The 20,481-nt window shown below is 42.4% G+C and overlaps 1 protein-coding gene across 1 annotated transcript in view; it reads left to right on the top strand.

The window, feature by feature from the left end:
- Window positions 1-18,583, top strand: part of RORB (RAR related orphan receptor B) — a gene marked incomplete at its 5' end in the record, with an annotated part of 74,408 nt that extends 55,825 nt beyond the window's left edge. Inside the window, 2 exons of the mRNA XM_075559544.1 lie at window positions 3,586-3,698; window positions 18,225-18,583. Of these exons, the coding sequence (XP_075415659.1) occupies window positions 3,586-3,698; window positions 18,225-18,380 (269 nt within the window). The remainder of the gene's footprint in view (window positions 1-3,585; window positions 3,699-18,224) is intronic.
- Window positions 18,584-20,481: the final 1,898 nt, after the last annotated feature.

Here is a 20,481-nt window from a genome sequence, read left to right as displayed (position 1 = left end):
CCCTCTTTAGATACTTTTTATGGTTGGCTTCTCAACCCAAATTAATGTTGGTTTGCTTAGCTCAGCCAAGCAGTACCTCTTCTCTTAGCAGGAGTGTTATTGTTCATGGTGTGGAGTCAGTTCTATCCCAAAACAGCCCCGTGTGTGCAGAGAACTACTTCTTTAAGGTCAAGGGCTCCACCTTCACAGAAGCCAATAGCCAGGACTTCCTTCCATGGTTTTTCTGGCTGAGTTACTTGAGAGGCTTAACTTTTCCACTAGTAGTTAAGTGAATAACTGCTCACACTACCCAAGATTAGGAGCCTTAAGAGGAGATGAGGACATCAAACAGGACAATCGCTCCTGCTGAAGATGGCCGGGGTGGGGGGTCGGGGTGGGGGGGGACAGGAAGGATCTATGATGTAGATACAGATATTCTAATATTAGTTATGATTTGTGTGACCTTCAACACGTGATCTCTCGGAATTCCAGTTTCCTCGTCTATAAAATAATAACTAAGATTTGTTTTAACTGTAAAACGACATTAAAATTCCAAAAGAATGTTTCAAAGAAGTAGAGGCATGACCAAACCCAACCCACTGGCGTGAGTTGGTCATGACCCCTAGTGACCCTGTAGAACGGAACAGAACCGCCCCTGTGGGTTCCCAAGGCTGTCAGCTTCCAAGGCAGCAGGAAGTCTTCTCTTTCTGCCCCTGAGTGACTGGTGGGTTAAATTGGCTGAGTATGCTGTTAGCAGTCCAATAACCAATAGCCCACCGTGCCACGAGGATTCCATAAGGCAGGGAAAGATTTATTTTTAAAATTTAAAAAAAAACAAACCTGTTGCCCTCAAGTCAATTTTGACTCGTGGTGACGCCCTGTGTGTCAGAGTAGAATTGTTCCATAAGGCTGTTGTGCAGTCTACTGCCTGTCCTGCTGGCTCTGCTCGGACCAGCCACCTTCAGAGTGGCCGCTGGTACTGAACGTCTGACCTTGCAGTTCGCAGCCCAGCTTGTTAGCACTACCCAGGGACCTAATGGTATAAAATACCAAACAATGTTCAAAGACACTAAGGTATGATCGTGTTTATGGGTCAAATAAAATTGTAGAAAATGAAACGTTTTTAAAAGGACAGGCCAGCTTGCTATCATTAGACTGCTAATAAACATGGGGCTCGCTTTTTAGTTAGAAAGAGAACTCAAGAATCATTAATCCAGTTGTCTGTTCAGTTAGATTTGGGGTCATGGATAGCATGGCCTTCGACAACTCTTTATAGGAAAGACATGTTCCCCCTTAATGTTTTGGTCAAGAGATCCATGCCTCTAACTCTAGAGACACGATCTCTTTCTTATACTGTAATGTAATGTCCATGATGTGTACCATCTGTTGCTACCAATAATTTCAGCCTCTACACGTGCTCAAATCACTTAGATTTCATTATTCCTAATATAATCCTTAATAGATACATATGGGGGGTGCCTTGCCTTTTTTTAAATCACTTTATCAACGACAAAAATTAGTTATCACTCCAAATATCAATAATGACAATTTCATTTTTTTTTCAATTTTAATTTTTTTCTTTTTAATCATTTCATTGGGGGCTTGTACAACTCTTATCACAATCCATCCACCTATCCATTGTGTCAAGCATATTTGTACATTTGTTACCATCATCATATTCAAAACATTTGCTTTCTACTTGAGTCCTTAATATCAGCTCCTCATTTTCCCCCTCCCTTCCTGCTCCCCACGCCCTCATGAACCCTTGATAATTTATAAATTACTATTATTTTGTCATATCTTACAATGTCCAATGTCTCCCTTCACCCACTTTTCTGGTGTCCATCCCCCAGGGAGGAGGTTATATGTAGATCTTTGTAATCGGTTCCTCCTTTCCACCCCACCCTCCTTCCACCCTCCAGGTATCACCACTCTCACCACTGGTCCTGGTCCTGGTACAATGTATTTTATGGCACAGTTTCTTGTATGGCTGTGTCACAAATCAAGCTTGACTCTGGGCCTTTTCAACTTTTCCTTCTTCTGTCCTTTTATTCTAAAGATTCCCAGCCCTGTACAAAGAAATAGTGAGAAATACCATTCCTGAGGGCAACTACATGCCAAGTTGTCCGTCTCCCACTTTTCTCATTGGTTGGAATGATTGCCAATGAGTGGTTCCTTGCACAACTATTTCTAACGCTGTGGGTTTGTGGATTAGGAAGGTGGTTTCACTCTGCTTGCTACTTGCTCAAAGAAGTTAGTGTAGGCTCTTTCTCCTCTTTGGGGATATTTGTGACAAGTCAGTTGATTCCTAGGAGCGCATATTTAAGATATGGTATATCAAATCTGATGCATGAGGACTCCACCTTAGAGAGCAGACAGAGCTCTGAATGGCCATTGAAGACGGGATGTCACAGAAGGAAGGGAAGTCTGCTCTTGATGGGTTCGAAATCACCTCAGCTGTTTAGGCTTCTTCCAAAAAGAGCTTGTGACAGCCATCAAATCCTGCTGAGTTGGGAAGCATGACATCTGCCCTGTGGGATGTAGCAGAGGAGCTTTCCGTCTTGATAGCAGACCCATGCTCAAGAGCCTTCAACAACTCCCAATACTTTGCTTGCCTCCCTGGTCTAACACCATGTGCCAAAAGGGTTGGAAGAGAGATTTATAGCTTTTCTAGATTCTATTTTGTGCCAGGTGCCAACCTCCCCCTCGGTTCTAGCTATGTTAGCCACTGTGTTTTCTACTCTACACAGATTAGGGAAGGGAGAAGGAGGGACACTTAATTTATTCTGATTGGCAATTGTCACTGCAGGCTTTTGTGCTCCCTTACGTAAGAGTTTGCCTAACTGTTTACTAGACTTGTTCTTGCCCTGTATAAGATTACAGAATCAAGTTTCCCGCCTGACCTGAACGGTGTTCAGGAGGATCATGTCCGAGTTCTTTCCCGTGAGTCCTTGTTTGCCATTTGAATATTCTAGTCACTCGGCATTGAGGTTCTGGCCAAAGGCATGGATTTGGGGCTTTCTGTTGTCAGGATGGTGTACAAAGCCTACAGACAGAAAGAAAGGAAAGAGGAAACCGGAGAAAGAGGATGAATGAAGAGAGGAGAGAAGGAAGGGAAAAAAAGAGGGAGGAAGGAAGGAATTTTCCCTATCCACCATTAATTATTACAAGTTTTTTCAATGTCTCCAGAAAACTTTTCGAAATTCACTTTTGAGCTCAGGCTACGTAAATTTTCACAAAGCCTCAGCTTCCTGTCTGATGAGGAAATAAGTTCAGAAAGGCAAGAGGAGGTGGCTCTTGAATATGAAAAAGATTCTTGTACAATGAATTTTTTGTACAATGGAAGAAAAAATGGTTTCTATAAATCACTTACTTCCACTTTGAAAGAAAATCTTGTAATAATGTAAGGAGACGTAAGTTGCCACAAAAAACAAGAAACATAACAGAATTTGGTTGCACCCTGATTTTCTATGACAATGTTTTCTGTGTCGCCAAAGCTGCCTTTAGAAACAATTTAGAACTAATAATATGAAATGCCTCTAAACTCCAGCATTTGTGCTTGCGGATCCCTTCTCCTTGCTTACTAATTCTGCTTTCCTTTGTCAGACCGAGCCTGGCTGATAGAACCAAGGAAGGTCCAGAAGCTTCAGGAAAAAATTTATTTTGCACTTCAACATGTGATTCAGAAGAATCACCTGGATGATGAGACGTTGGCAAAGGTAATTTTGCAGACCACAGTCCCACTCTCGGTAAAAGAGTAAGCAGAAATAGCCTAGTCACAAAGCAAGCGCATGTTCTCAGCAGCAGCAATTTGGAAAAGGTACCAAGAACATCATACATTTTGAGAGGCACATGGTAAAAAGGATCCTGAATTGAGCTGAGAACGTCTACAGGAGGGTGCTGTTGACAGATGTGACCTTCAGACAAAAGAAGGCATATGAAAGGAACTGAGAGAGCTTCCTCTAAGAAGCGGAAGTGACTATGAAGGGAACATCAGTAGGTGATGAAATGTCATAGGTGATGTTCAGAATCAAAGGTGAAGTAGAGAAGGCTTTGTGGCCCTTTGGGAGTCACACCTAGACAGAAGAGTGGGCCAATTTTGATTCAAAATAAGAAAAAAAATTATCAATGGTTGAGATATACTAAACAAAGGATGTCTACTTTCTAAAGGCGCGACCTCCCCATCACTGCCTAGCCTCCTCCACTGGTGGATTATAAAAGGTGGAAGCTGAGGCGAAATGGTTTGTAAATTCCCCTTCCATTCTAATCTCTTCTTGCAAGATTTCTAAAGCTAAAATGAAAGGTCAGATCTATAGTCCTTTCAAAATGGTGAACTCTTTCAAAGGCAAAATGCATGCAACCATGCCAACAACTCCTTGATTGGGGTAAATTACAAATGAGGATCTTTAAAAAAAAAAAGTAGTGAGGAAGTTGTTTATCAAAGTAAAATAATCGCAAAAGGAAAAGTCATTTTCTAATGATTGAGATTCGGTATTATTTCAGATCTTATCATTGATTTCTTAAGAAGTGGAATTTTTCAGAAGGACAGATTAGTTCAGATCTTCAGCTAGCTTTTATTTCGTAAGGACTGGAATTTTGTAGAGTGTAAGAAAGTAGAAAATGGAGCTTATTCTCATTAAAGATGATATTTTTATCATTAAAACCCTCCTACTCTGCCCTGGAAGTTCTTTATTTAAAAAAAAAAGAAGTACAGACTCTATTTGGAGACCTTGTCAGATTTTACTTTGCCCATACAAAGAGCAGTGCTATAAAAAATATTTTTAATTGAAAAAAACCCTCCATGAATAAATGTACTGCTTCATTATGGTAACATTTTGTCAAATCTAACACATCACCAGAAAGAACATTTCCACACTAGAGCACTCGCCCTTTGCAGTGTAACTTTTCACATATTATCTGTGTGACCAAGAACATATCAGCTAGTCTCTACGCCTTCGTTTTCTCCCAGACAAGAGCAAACCTTCATAATGCCTTCAGCTTCACTAAACCGAAAGGATAGTCATTATATGTACGTAGCTCGATGGTGCCCCAGGTTCGACTCTGGCGCACAGCAACCCTGTGGAAGTCAGAGTAGAACTGCTGGCTGTAAAGTTCTCAGTGGCCGAGTTTTAGGAAGTAGTTTGCCAGGCCTTTCTTCTGACGCCTCTGAGTATACTCAACATAGAGCGCTCTTTAACTCCCCGTAGGTTTCTGGGTGATGCAAACCGTGTGTGCTCCTCAACAAACATAGAACTTGGCGCTTTGAACCCACCCAACAGTGGCCCAGAAGTATGGAAATCTGTTACCATAAAAATTACAGACTAGAAGACCCCGAGGGGGAGTTCTATCCTGTGATCCGCGGAGTTTCCATGAGTCAGAATTACCTCGACAGCGGAAGTGTGGGGTTTAGTTTTGGGTTTTGCCTATCTCCCTCGTAGTATACACACATGCTTTCTGGGTTTTAGTTCTTCCCAAAAGTTTGGTCAAGACCATCACCACCCTAAAATTAACGCCTTGAAAAAAATCCAGAATTACCTAAAACCTGTCCCTATTCTGCTTAGAAGAATTGTCTGCTTGTCAAAACAACAACAACACAACAAAACCTCAGTGGCCTCATTTGTAAAATGATCTCCATTTGTTGCTCCCGGACACTGTGAGATTCAAATGAGCTACGCACTGCAGAGACATTCAGACCCTGTGAAATTAGGAACAGTACTCCCCTAAGAGCAACATTGTCACGCTTATACCACTTTCTCCTTCGTGGTTTCCTGGTGAGATGTGAACTTTAGACGTATTTGTGATAGAAATAAGGCTGGAAAATCAGCTCTAAAAGATCAACTATGTAGCTCAAACCCTCTCACCTTCCTCCATCACAGCAGGAAAACACACCAACTAACTTCATTTCTTAGAGGGAATATTCGAAGATAGGGTTCAGAGAAACCATTAAAAGTGGTTTTCTACTGGCTTAAAATTTGTTGGAGCCAGACAACAGAGCACTGCTTCCAAGTTATATGCAACTCCACTTGACTCACTGCCATCCACTTGCTGCGGACTCATAGCTCCCTATAGGGCAGGGTAGAACTGCTCGTGTGGGTTTCCCAGACTGGGTCACTGTTTACGGGAGTAGAAAGCCTGTCTTTTTCCTGAGGAGCGATTGTGGAATCGAATGCACACTGGATTTGTGTTAGTCTGGGTAGACTAGAGGAACAAATTCATAGAGAAGCATATGTGAATAAGAAAGAGGTTTCTATACAAGAGCAATTGAATATTGAGAAAACATCCCAGCCCAGTCCAGATCAAGTTCATAAGTCCAATATTAGCCCATATGTCCAATGCCAATCTATAGAGTCCTCTTCAGATTCACAAAACATGTGCAATGATGCCAAATGCAGATGGATCACAGGCCAGTAGGTTCAAAGTCTTGTGGATCCAGTGGTGTTGCAAGCATCTCAGTGCTGGCAGGGGTCTCTATGTGGCTTCTCCAGCTCTGGAGGTCTGTTTGCATCAGGATACGTTCATGTGGCTTCTCCAGCAAGCAGGGCTTAGCACCATGTGTCTTGTCAGTAGAATGTCTCTCGGGGAGTGAGTAGAGAGAGAGAGAGAGTCTCTCCGACCCCCAAGGAGGAAAACACAGGAGTTCCCAGAATCCTCAAGAGGCGGCCATGCCCACATAGAGGCCTCATCGGCTACCACCCGATTGACAGACTAGACTCCACCCTTCACTCCTAATCCTCTCTGGTCCCAAATGACACCAGGTTATATAACTATGACAGGATTCTCATTTGTCCCAGCTCTGACCTGTGTGTCTTGGGACAATCACACCATTGTTCTGAATCTGATTTATCAGTGGTCACAGCCAGGGTGAGGAGGTATTGGCTCTCAAGTGCCCTGCTGCTTTCATGTTCTATGTATAGAAGGTGCCATTTCAAACTCACACTCGCCAACCTAATGTTGCTGATATCGCTGATATGAAGCTGACCCAACTCATGACAGCCCATGCACAAAGGAACAAAATGCTGTCTAGTGGTGAACCATCCCCATGACCAGAGGGCTGCTGCCTAGACCATTATGATCCACAGGGGGTTCATTGGTTGATTTTAGAAGTAGGCTTTCCTTCCTAGATGTCTGGTGGCATCTATTTGAATTGTCACAAAAAAGTAAGACTTTTGGTTGATTATGGAAACAATTGTAAATTATGTTTGATGTGATTGAACTATGATATGACATATGCATTAACTCCAAAGTTACAACAACAACAAAAAGATCCGGGAATCAGTTTGGGGCTCACACTAAATCCTAGCTCCAAGTTAAGAACAACTAGTTCTTACATCATGGCCCTGCTCAATATTCACCTTCATGAAATGATCACTGAAGTTAAGGGTGCTACAGCAAAGTGTGGTGAAGAAAGTAGATGGTGCCCGGCTATCGATTGGAATAGTGCTTGGGGTCTTAAAGGCTTGTATTCAAATAAGCAGCCACCTAAGTGAGGAGTCAACTAAGTCCTCATGGAAGAAACACATTAGCTTGTTTGATCCAAAGATGGCAATTATAAAATTCTAATATGGTGGAAAGTATCAGAGCTAAAATTATGAACATCCAATTTGTAGAAGGCTATGGAGAACAGTGGGAACCCCAAACCCATCTGTAGAGTATCTAATCAGATTGCGTCACTGAGAGATCCATTCTAGCCAAAGGCAAGAGTCTTTACTATCAGGCAGAAACTATTATAATCTTGATTAGGCTGGATCATACTTGGTATTTGGCAAGCTGACCTCCCTGTAGACATGACCTGTATTTGTACTGGGTGCAAGTCTGTCTTAGTTCTTCCATGAAGAAAAGTTTTTCCCTGACTTTTTGAATGCTGATGGGAGTCTTTTCCTTCTTATGAATTATTTGTAGTTTTCTCTTTATACTATTATGATTTGATCCTTACCACCTTAGTGCAAGTTTGTTTTTAATTGTTTTCTGTTGTGTTTCGTGGAGTGGATGCATAATGAGAATAATGAATACAAGGGGTTATAGGGAATGCAGGGGTGGGGGGAAGGCAATTTCAGGAGTAAATAATGAAGGCAGGAGAGGGGAGGGAGCACTATAACTGATTGTGATTACACCACTCATTTTAAAGTCAGTTTTACCAATGGGGACAGGGGGATGCTTTAAGATTGATGTGGTGGTGATGGTACAATTCTCCCTGATATGATTGAACAATTAAACTACTGAATTGTATGATATGTAAATTATGTACCAAAATTGTTGGGGGGAGTAACATTTTTATTTAAATCCAACGATTTATTTCACCCACCCTTGACTAACTCATGATTTTAGTAATGCTCCATTGTGCTTCCACAATCAATATATTCTGCCTCTACAATATCTCTAAAGCTGTAACAGTCATTTATTATTGGTTGTTTGTAGAGCTGTTGAAGACTCTAGAGAACGTAATGAGATCTATATCTCTAGAAAAAAGGCACACCTAACCAAAATGTTGCACTCATAGTCCAAGGGCCCCATTAAAATCCCCAACTGGATGGTTTTATCTGCCCTTGGTGTAATGTGCAAAGGATGGTTTATGCTACTTAGAGCCTGAACAGGTGTAGAGCCTGAGCAGGTGAAACCAACATCAGGTTAGAGGTGTGGAGGTCGTGTGTGATCATTGAAGTGCTTCGGCAAAAGAACAGTCTCCAACACACTTTCTGAACTTTGTTTAGGTAGCAGTGGTCGTTCTGGACTCCCTGTGTGAGAAGCAGGGTATTCTGTGTTCCTGACCCCAAAAGTTTCCATCCCTACATGTTAATCAGGATTTTTCATTAGAGGTGCAAACACTTCAAGGATCCAGCTTCATATACAGCATATTTTAAATGACTCACCCATTCATTAGCTGTAACCCTAGACTAGTGATTTAACTTCTCTGTGCCTCCGTTTTCTCATGTGTATTATGTGATAGGAGCTCTCAACGCCAAATGGTTATCTTGAAAGTCAAATGAGAAATAGATGATGTAAAAGCAAACTCACTGCCATTGAGTCACTGCTGACTCATAGCGACCCCACAGAGTAGGAAAGGACTGCCCCTGTGGGTTTCCAAGACTACTCTTGATAGGAGTAGAAACCCTGTCTTCCTCCCAAGGACTGGCTATTGGTTTTGAACGGCAGACCTGGCAGATCACAGTCCCACACGTAACCACAATGCCGCCAGGGCTCCATAGATGATGCAAGTCCATAATAAACAGTATGGAAGTGCCACTGTCGTGTGGGCAGAGGAATAGGGATGTAATTGCTCTCTGGGGCTCTCACCAGTGGGATTGTTGTCCAAGAGATGATGTTATTTGAGCTACCCACTGATGAGTAAAGATGATTCCAAAGGACAGATGTTGGGCAGGTGAGGAGGTGGAGGATGGCCTTCCAAGTGATGGGGCAAGCGATGGAAGTAGGAAGGTGCGAGGCGTGTTCAATCTATAACAGATTTGGGTGCCAAGAAAACAGAGAACACTGGTCACTTTCCCAGTCGGGGGGTGGGGGTGGGGGGGAAGGATGTATTTATAGTCTTCTATTTACACATATAAAAATATATATGTATAAATAATGTTCCACATATATTTTTAAGCCCCATCTGACTAGGGGAGGCAGCCCATCTGTTCTCTGGGCTCCACTTTCCTCATCTGGGAAGTGAGGAGGGTGAGCCGGACAATTTTCAGCTGGTCCTTTCAGTACTAGCATTCTTTGACCCCGAAAGAGAAAAACCAAGGTGCCCCTTGACTTCCTCTTTTGCCCTCCAGTGATCAACATCAACACACTGTGGATTTTTTATTTTTCCAAGATGCATGAGACACATTGATCATGGTTACAAGAAGTGAATAAAAGGACTGATTCCACGAAGTCTTGCAAATCCAAATTAGTACTGTGTGCACTCTGGGAATGGAGTGCAGAATGGCTCTCCAGATCGCGGTGCAACCTACCTCCAGAGGCTGTGTCCCTGCCGTGCTTTCAGGGGGCCCATTGGCGTGTGCTTTGAGTGTGGTGACAAACTTCTGTGAGAAGCTTCCTTCCTTGGTGAGGATGGCGACAGGGATTCGGGACCAGTGGTTCTTCTTCTCCACCCAGGGGCTCCACTGCTCAGGGTGCGGGGAGGTGGGTCATAAAGCAGTGAATCCTTCAACTGCAAACACTGGGGATGCTTCTCTTCTCCAGGTTGTGGGCCTTTTCCTTTATTCAAAGCTGTGGCCGTTAAGTGGACTCCAGTTAGTTCAGTAGCCATCCTGTGTGTGTCCGACCAGAGCTGTGCTCATCGGCTTGTCAGGGAATGATTTGTGGGGTCTGGTGTTCTTCCCGAAGCCCATTGGCAGCCTTTTCTTCCAAAGTAGCAGATGCCACCGTTCCGCCTTTCAGATAGCACCAGCCAGGCACTTTGCTTCTTTCATAACATACCTACTGAAAAGGTCTTAAACCGGGAATGTGCATCTCAGTGGATTAGGACGAAATTAGCATCCCCGCATAGCCACCACCCAGTGGCAGCCCAGGAGCCCCCTCAGGCTTCTTCACCACAGCAAATACATTTTTAAATAGCATAAGAATAGGAAAAGTGTGGGAAACTGTCCTACACGGTCTCCGGTTTTACATTTGGTATCTGCTGAAGAAACATAGCATTATCTAGGGAGAGTTTTCCACGTCAACCTACAGTGATTCTGAGTGTGCACTATTCATCCAGGGGCAAAGGAGTGGGAATAGTGAATGCACGTGACCTCTGCCCTTGGGTGTCCTTGAGGAATTCCTGTGACAGATGAGAGTATTTCAGTGTTACAGTTTGCTGGCATACACTCCAGGTCCCATACCCAGACATCGTAAGTGTTGTCCCACAGACTGTAAATGAGAAGGTAGGTTTTCATATGACTTCTCACTCATCAAGTTGCAAGCTGATAGACTGATGAGAGCTCTTTGGTTACAAGTAACAGAAACTTACTTATGCTGTCTGTGTTAGTCTGGGTACTTTAGAGAAACAAATCCACAGAAACTAATGGATAAGAGAGAGTTGTATATAAAGATTAAGTGTGCATCAAGAAAATATCCCAACCCAGTGCTGCCCAAGTCCACAGTCCAACATTAGCCCATTAACCTGTATGTCCAACACCAATCCACAAAGTCCTCCTCTATTTCACAAAACAGACACAATGATGCCAACTGCAGGAGGAAAGCCGAGTCAGTGAATGTATAAGCATCTCAGCGCTGGCAGGGGTCTCCACACGGCTGCTCCAGCACCCAGGGCTGCATCGGGGTAGGTTCATGCGGCTTCTCCTTGGGGATATCTTGCAGGAAGTGAGCCTTGCAAACTGAAGCAGGGAACTGGCTAAGGCAACTGCACCCTGGTCTGACCATCAGAAAGCAAGAGATCCAAGAACTAGAAATGCGAGGCTCACAGAGCCATTTATCTCTCTGCCCTTCAATTAACCCCAAATGTGTTTATCAGCCAGGTTGGCACAATAAACTAACTACCTCACTGTCTAAGCAACAAGAAAAAAAATCAGTCAATAAATAATGGAGAGAGAGCTCACAGAATGTGGGGGTAAGAACTCAACTGTTATTCAGGAAGGTATTAGAATAAGGTATTTATTCAATTTGTTGGTAGCATTTTCTGCTCCCTTGGTCTACATAGTAAAACTCCGCTCTGACTTAGCACCCTGGGTAGAGAGTGATGTGTTGGCCTTCAGCTGCACTTCCCAAATTCAGCCTCAGCTTGTGTCTGGCATCTACTTGAGCACAAATATCCGGGTGGTGAGAACATGCCATCCCAAGGATGGGGTAGCACTGGTGGACATAACTCTCAAAGTCAATGTAAAGCCTTCAAGTCTGTTGTATATTCAGCCTCGGGTGAGCTCCCCTGTTTTCACCTTGGTGGAACCACCTGGGGGTCCTACATTAGGAAGCCTGGAAGCCTACTGGAGCAAGATCACTGGAAGCCTACAGGAGCAAGATCACTGGAAGCCTTGAGGAGCAAGATCACTGGAAGCCTCGAGGAGCAAGATCACTGGAAGCCTACAGGAGCAAGATCACTGGAAGCCGACAGGAGCAAGATCACTGGAAGCCGACAGGAGCAAGATCACTGGAAGCCGACAGGAGCAAGATCACTGGAAGCCGACAGGAGCAAGATCACTGGAAGCCGACAGGAGCAAGATCACTGGAAGCCTACAGGAGCAAGATCACTGGTCTCATGCTCTGAACATTGCAGTTTGTTCCAACACCAAATATGCCAGTTATGAAATTGCAAGTGTTCACATAAAACCATCCTTTGGAGAAATGTGCAGATTATTTCTGTTCAAACAGCTGTTTTTCCTTCTTTCAGACCCTTTAGGTATAAGCAAAAGCATCCTTCTTAAAAGAAATGCTCATCCTAAGAAAGAGATGAATGTGAACATGTCTTTTCATAGACCCTCTGTTTAGTCCCGCTATGGGAATGATTTAAACATAAAGGAATTTCATGATGATCTGAAATGGGTTACCCCTCCATCCTCACATGATTCTGGGCCACCTTCCAAGCTGTTTGAAAAGTTGTTGAGCCATTAACTGCTGCTGAGGCAGTTCTGGACTGCCTATGAAAGTGGGGTTCACTGACTGCAGTACATAATGTCGATCAACACTAAGTGACAGCCTGCTGCTTTCTCCACCAGGCCATGTCCTTGCCACTGCTTGTGTGAGGCCCCCTGGCCCATCGTGCCTTCAGGGTCACGAATGTTCCTGTCAGTGCTCTGTTTACACAGATGACCAGAGGCCTTTCAAGCAGCCTCTTCCCAGAGCAGAAAAGTTGGGGAAGTGCTCGGTTTTTCTTAGTGTTCTTGGCTCGGTGGTCCCAATTCCCTTGAGCAAAAAGCTGTTCTCACCATCCAGCAACAGAGACTGAATTCAAATATCAAAAAAGGGCGAAGAGCTAGATCCGAAGCCACATACTTCGCATATCCCAAGTTTGGGCCGAAGAAGCCATATCCCTTCCAAAACCAGATGCAGGTTTAAATACTTCCAGTGCACATGAATAGCTGTTGAAGGATATACAGATATGTGATGTATGGGATATGGAGATAGGTGTGTATATCTCTATTCTTGGGTGGTATAAACGGCTTACATTGCACCTCAAAGTGGTGTCCAAAACTACTCAATGGTCTAACAGAAGGAAGTGACCTGCTTCTGTAAATATTCTTCTTGTTCTCTTTGGGTATCCAAGAATCTGTTCAACTTATAGCAGCCCTAAGTACAATAGATCAAAGCACGGCCCAATTCTGTGCCGTCTTCACAAAGCCACAATCAAGAACGCCATATGGTTTGCTGTTCTGCTCTCTCAGACCTGGATTTAAAATGAGTCAGACTCGACTCAATGACAACAGACTTGAATTTGGGGGTTGTTTTAAACATTTTAATTCCCCTGCTACTGCTTTACTAAAGGAGCCAGTAAATGCTTTCAGAATTATAGTAATAGAATTCTACTCTATGAATCATAGTTAATAAATGAACATTTTACTCTCATCACTACCCCAAAATATGAAAATCAATTTGCTTTTGCTTTTCATTTCAATCAAATTAAATGGTTGGTGTTCTCTTGCATGAACACATGGTATTTGGAGGAACCCCCTTAAAAACGGGGGGAAGCTCTTCCAGCTAGGCAAACATCGGCCAACTAACTCTGCATTAGTACATGCAGTGGCATCACCTGGGACCCTCATTTCTTGTGATGTGCAATTTAAAAGAACAGCAGGCAGCTGTAAAATTTTGTTTCCTGCTCATGAAAAACCCTGCAGAAACTGCTGTGATGTCGAACTCAGCTTACAAGGGACAGCACTATGTGGAAAACTCAAATGTATTAGTTTTGTTTTGTTTTTTTGTTTCAAAAAAGGTGAAATGTAAATTGATGACAAACCTCGTTCTGGACATCCATCAACTACTCTAACACAAAAATGTCCACTCAGTGGATTTGGAATTCGTTTCACCAGGTCAGACTGTAAATCAAGCATTTTATTTAGGAGTTCTGGAAAGATTGTGCCACAGTGTGCAACAAAAAAGGCCTGATTTGTGCCAGACGGGGACTGGTTTTGCCACCATAACAATGTACCTACCTGCCCACGCAACCATCTCAGTTTGCCAGTTTAGGGCAAAAAACAGCATACACCTGTTGCCCCAGGCACCATACTCACCTGACCTCCCTCCATGCGACTTCTTTTTGTTTCCATGAATGAAGAAGAACATGAAAGGACAGCGATTTGATGATGTATAAAAGGTGAAAGTACTGTCAGCCAGCCAAACAGATAAGTATGAAAAAAAAGTTTCTAAGAATGGAATAATAAAAAATAGAATGGAATCACGGATTTGACAAATGTATTAAGTTTAATGGAGAATACTTTGAAGGTGATAAGGTTGACTTTTTGTTTGTTTATGTTTTATTGGGGGCTCTTACAGCTCCTATAGCATTCCATGCATCAATTGTATCAAGCATATTTGTAAATATGTTGCCATCACCATTACTAAAACATTTTCTGCTTGAGCCCTTGGTTTAAGATCCTCTTATTTTCCCCTCTCTCCCCACCCTTGTGAATCCTTGATCAATGACACATTGTTATTATTATTTCATATCTTATACTGTCTGTTGTCTCCCTTCAACCGCATTTCTGTTATTCAACCCCTTTGGGAGTTGGGGGAGCTATATATCCAATCTACCCCGTCCCCGACCCTTCCCACCCCCTCCTGATATCACTACTCCCACTACTGTTCCTGAGGGGTTTATCTATCCTGAGTTCCATGTGTCGAGAGCTACTATCTGTACCAATGTGCGTTCTCCGGTCTAGCCAGATTTGTAAGGTAGAACTGGGTCGTGGTAGTGGGGTGGGGGTTGGGGGTGAGCATTCAGAAACTATAGGAATGATGTGTGTTTCCTCGTGCTATCCTGCACCTTGGTTGAATCACCCCTTCCTTATAACCCTTCGGTGGGGGAGTATCCAATTGTCTACAGATGGGCTTTGGGTCTCCACTCCAACCCCCTGATTTGCATCAATATAGTTGTATGTTTGGGATCTTTTGGTACCTGATACCTGATCCCACCGACTCCTCATGATCACACAGGCTAGTGTGCTTCATCCATGTGGGCTTGTTTGCTTCCATGCTGGATGGCTGCTTGTTTGACTTCAAGCCTTTAAAACCCCAGATGCAATGTCTTTTGATAACAGGGCACCATCCGCTCTCTTCACTACATTTGCTTATACACCTATTTTGTCTTCAGTGATCATGTCAGGAAGGTGAGTATCAAATAATGCCCAATATCAGAACAAAGTTTTCTTTTGTTAACAGAGGCCTTGAGTACAGGCCCAAAGTCTGTCTGCTACCTTAATATTTAACATATAAATATAGGTACACTGGCCACTATCCCTTTCATTATTAATTAGAATATTTACACATGCACATGCCTATAGCGATACCTCTATAAAGAGCTTTTACCTCCTATTTCTTTCCTCTCTTTCCGATAAGGTTGTTTTGTAAAAAAAAAAAAAATGAAATACATATCTTTGAAAATACTTTGGATTTCTGTTTGTTTGTTTGTTTTTTGATGCCCCCTGGTACATAGACTTAGTTTGGGGGGCTTGGTTAAAGTTTAAGGTGCTTTCTTGTTCATATGACCCATAGGTTAAGCAATCAGTTAACAGCTACCTAAAAGGTCGACGGTTTGAACCCCCAGCAGCTCCACTAGAGAAAGATGTAGTAGTCTGCTTCCACAAAGGTTACAGTCTTAGAAACCTTCTAGTGTAGTTATGCATCAGAGTTGAGTCTACAGCAACAGGTTTCAAGGGTCCCAGCACTTAGTTCCACCCCACTTTTCCTTCCGAGCTCAATGTAAATGTCACGTTCCCAGGGATGCCTTCCAGGGATTCCAGAGGCCAGGGCATTCTCCAGTGCACCATGCGGCCTGCACCATTCCTCCACAGAACTTACAGCAGGTGTTCAGTCCCCTTTTGACTGTGTGTGCTTCTTTAGATCCATCTTTTCATAACTATCAAAATCAAATACTCTAACTTGTCTCTTGCCCTCAGGTATCTAGTTGCATAGCAGACAACTAACCATTGTGGGGATCATGAAAGGGAAAATTGAAGTAACATAAAGCAAAGCTTTCCATCCCTCTCTAAATATTAAGTGTTCCCTGATGTTACAAATGGCTAAGGCTACTAACTGAATGGTTGATGGTCTGTACCTAGCCAGAGGCACCACCAAAGAAAGGCCTGGTCATCTGCTTCTCATAAGCCACAGCCATAAAATCCCTCTGGAGCATGATCCTACACCACAGCGCACAAGGTCAGCACAGGGCAGATCTGTGAGTGAAGGCAACTGGCTACTGCTTCTTCAAATAGCAATGTCGACGGTTACACAGGCTGGAAAGTTTGAATCCCCCAAATTTCTGTAGCTGTGCTAGAAATGTCATGAAGATGTTGAAGTCCCTAGTGCTGCTACCTATCTTAACCTGCTCGCCCCAGAGTGTCCTTGGTTCGATAAAGAAAAGTTAATGAAGAGTACAAAAGTCTGATTTTGAATAAACACAAAGCAACTAATTATCTATGAGCAACTAATTATCTAGCTTGTATTTTTCTTTCACTTCAAAGGCTGAAATGGATTCTTGCTATTGAATGGGGCAGGGAACACAGTGAGCCTAATTGGTGATTAGATGGATTTCATTTTATAATTGTTTTCAAGTGTATCTTTGGTCAGCTTTATGAACTAACAAGCTTATCTTTCCCCAAAGTGTGCTCTATAAGAGAATACATTTCATTCCTCCCAGTAAATTGATTACGAGGATACTTTTTTAAAGCTAATTTGGACACTCAATGGATTTTCCATAGCCAGATAAATATTCCTAAATCACAAATACATTAAAGAATGACATTATTCAGCTTCTGAGATGTCTATACAGCACAATGGACATTGAACTTTTTATAAAATATTGTTTTCTGGGTATTTTAAGTGAACATATTATATCCTATATGATTCATCTATATAAAAACCTGATGATTACAGGTAGATAGTCTCTCACTGGTTTTTAAAAAATCTCCCTAAAGGACCTAAGAGTCCCTAACCTCCCAGGTATCTTTTCATAACGTAGACCTTGGTTTCATTTTGTGCATTGCTGTGGAAAGGGATTCGAGAGATACAGGTAGGCTAAGTGAGCTTGGTAGACTTGGTGGCACAGCTAATTACATGTTAGGCTGCTGATCACAAGGTCAACAGGTCGAACCACTGCCACTCTTTGGTGGGAAAAGATGAGGCTTTCTACCCCCATAAAAGTTTACAGTTTTGGAAACCCACGGTGGCAGTTCTACTTTGGCCTACAGGGTCTCTCCGAGTCAGAATTTGTGAGATGGCAGTGAGCTTGAGCTTTGAAGTGAGCTTGACAAGGCTCCTGGGTAGCACCGATGGCTTGTTCTTGACTAGTCCTGAATATGGCAGTTTGAACCCGCCCACAGGTACTGCAGGAGAAAGGTATTGCTTCCATAGAGATTACAGCCAAGCATACCTTTTGGACCAATTTTACTGTAGGACATATGGGATTGGCATGAGTCAGAATCAGCTCGATGGCAACAGGTTTCAGTGTGCTAGACAGGAAAACAGTCTAAGTCCGCTTCCATCATGTCACATTGTCATCTTGCAACAAATAAAAAAATCAAAAGTTTATAACATTATAAAAACCCATGGAATATAATGGATATCAACAATGACAACAATAGCTCAGAAGCTTGTTTCATACCTATGATGTTCTTGCACAATTCTGCCCATCACAAGCCAACAAAGTAGGCACGATTGAGCGCCCATTTTGAAACCAAGAAAACTGAGGCAAAGAGTGCATCATAATCACACGCGGCCATTCTGCTCGAGTAGCGCCAGGATTTACATTCAGGCAGTCTGCCCACTTACCCCAAACTACCTCCCATATATACTTTGTCTAGGAACCATGAATCTAGAAGCTAGGTTTTGGTTTGGTTCTTTCTCTGTTTTATTTTTTTTCTTGTTTGTTTGTTTGGGGTTTTTTAGGGGATAAAGGTGTGGTTTTTGCTTTGCATTGCTTTACTTTGCTGTGTTCTAAGGGAGATACTGAAAGTGAGCCTTCTTTTTGTCTGACCATCTTTTCTCAAAGAGGTCCATTTGACTTCCTCTAAGGCCAGGAGAGACACTGATTCCCAAGACCGAGCATTAATGAGCTTCCTCTTTGTCTCCCTCCCTGTCTTTCCACCCTGCAGCTAATAGCCAAGATACCAACCATCACAGCAGTGTGCAACTTGCACGGGGAGAAACTGCAGGTATTTAAGCAATCCCATCCCGACATAGTGAACACACTGTTTCCTCCATTGTACAAAGAGCTCTTTAATCCTGACTGCGCCACTGTCTGCAAATGAAGAGGACCAGTGAACTGTCTCTCGCAGGCGTGGAAGGCATGGCCGCGAAGACAAAAGCAATGTGTTCATGGAGACTTAGGAAATATGTCCCTACTGCAACATTAGGAATGTCCTGCACTTAACAGAATTATTTTTCACCGCTACAGTTTGAAGAATGTAAATATGCACCTGAGTGGGGCTCTTCCTTGTTTGTTTGTTTTTGAAATGACCATAAATATACAAATATAGGACACTGGGTGGTATCTTTTTTTTTTAATTTTATTCAGGTATGTTTGGGGAGACAACTGTTTATAGAATTTTATTGTAGATATATACGAGAACAGAGGGTACTTTTCATGATTACTTTTCCTGTTGATTGTTCAGAATATAATTTAAGAAAATTCTACTGAATAGGCTTACCGATTTCTATGTTTTTAGATAGTTGATGCATGTGTACATTTGTAGCTGTCTTGGAAAGTACTGTGCACCTATGTAACACGTATATAATATATGAGAATATTATATGTCTGTTACATGTACCTGCACATTCACCCTGGCTGAAAAGACTATCCCTACTAGCAAAGGAGGTTTACTCGGTCTATCTTCTGTTATTTGCCTCCTGTGTTATATGTTACTTGTATGTTAGACAATCAGGATGTGGTCTTCCTGGCCAGGACTTTCATCTATAGTCGGTGGCTGGATGGTACTGATTCAGAAATAATTCTACCAAGCAGTAAATAGAAGATGTGGCTACTGTATAAGGACTCAGTTTCTACCAGTGAACCCAGAGCCTTGTCAAGAGGGTTCTTATGAAGAGGGAAAGAAATAATAACTATTTGGAGTCATTTTCCTGTTTTAAGTATTAGACTGCAGATTACACTGAGGGGCTGCCAAGGCCGGGGGGTGAGTGTATTTGATCAAACAATAGACATTTCCTGTATCTCTCAAGGACTTATAAAATTTCCCTTTTGGGATTTCCTGTTGTGAGGGAAACTTGTTTTGGGGGGCGTTTTTTAGTGCTTAGTGTGTCTTCAATTGAGAAATACAGTCTGTAGATTATGATCATCAGCAATTTTTTTAATAAAATGAGAGGAAAAGAAGAAATCAGAACCCAGGAATCCAAATATTTTCTCTATCACCATGTTACGTCCAGAAGAGTTAGGAAAAGAACATGCAAGGGACAGCACAAGTCTTTATTGTTTTTAGTAATTTGGTAGGGAAAAAATAGCACTTAATGGGGAGGAGGAACATTACATGTACTTATAGTCTGGGAGTGTGTGTATATATATATGTATATATATACAAGAATTAATTGTGTTAATTAATATTGTGTTAATATAATTAATTATATTATATTAATTGATATAATTAACATATCTTAATTCCCAAATCCTGATTTATAAAAATATCACTTAGCCTTGACAGACTAGTGAAAATGTTTGAATGATCCTGTGGGACTAAACACCGGAAGCCAAAAGTCCCTCCTATGCAATTTGAAACTATGTAATTTCCCTCTAACCTGGCATTCGTGTTAAGCAAATCTGAGCGACACAGAATGAAAGCAGCGAGCTCCAGAGCTGAGACTCCTGCGCTGTGCTCCAATCTAAAAAGGATTCACACCAAGCGGTTTCCTCGACCTGGGCCTGGCGGCCTTCTGCCTGGATCCAAAGGAAGAGGCGGAGATAAAGGGCAACTTCAGAAATAGGGCGAGAAAAATCATGTTCTCTTTTAAGGATAGCTCAGCCACCCACTTATTTTAAAAACTGGCTTTTGTCTTTGTCAAACACACACACAAACACACATACCTACAAGGTATCGGTCGGTGGAAACCGACTTTCTTTCTCTTTCATTTACGTTCTCTTGTGAAGCTCGCACGGTTGCGAGCCACCTTCAATTCGCCTCAGAACGCGTCACTGAGGATCACAACTGTGGGCTTCATCTTTTCCATTTAGAACCCAGAGCCTTTTCCCGTTTCGTGATTGATGAATTCCAAACCAATGGGGAAAAGCGAAAAGCCTTTAAAATAATGAATCTCTTTCTCAACTACTGTTATAATCAATTAATTTAACTACATTGAACCAAATTACCTTCGGTGTCTAAGAAGACAGCTGTAGAATGCTTA

The sequence above is a fragment of the Tenrec ecaudatus genome, chromosome 10 (assembly GCF_050624435.1).
Source record: "Tenrec ecaudatus isolate mTenEca1 chromosome 10, mTenEca1.hap1, whole genome shotgun sequence".
Lineage (NCBI taxonomy): Eukaryota > Metazoa > Chordata > Mammalia > Afrosoricida > Tenrecidae > Tenrec > Tenrec ecaudatus.
This window is presented reverse-complemented; position numbering and strand designations above follow the sequence as displayed.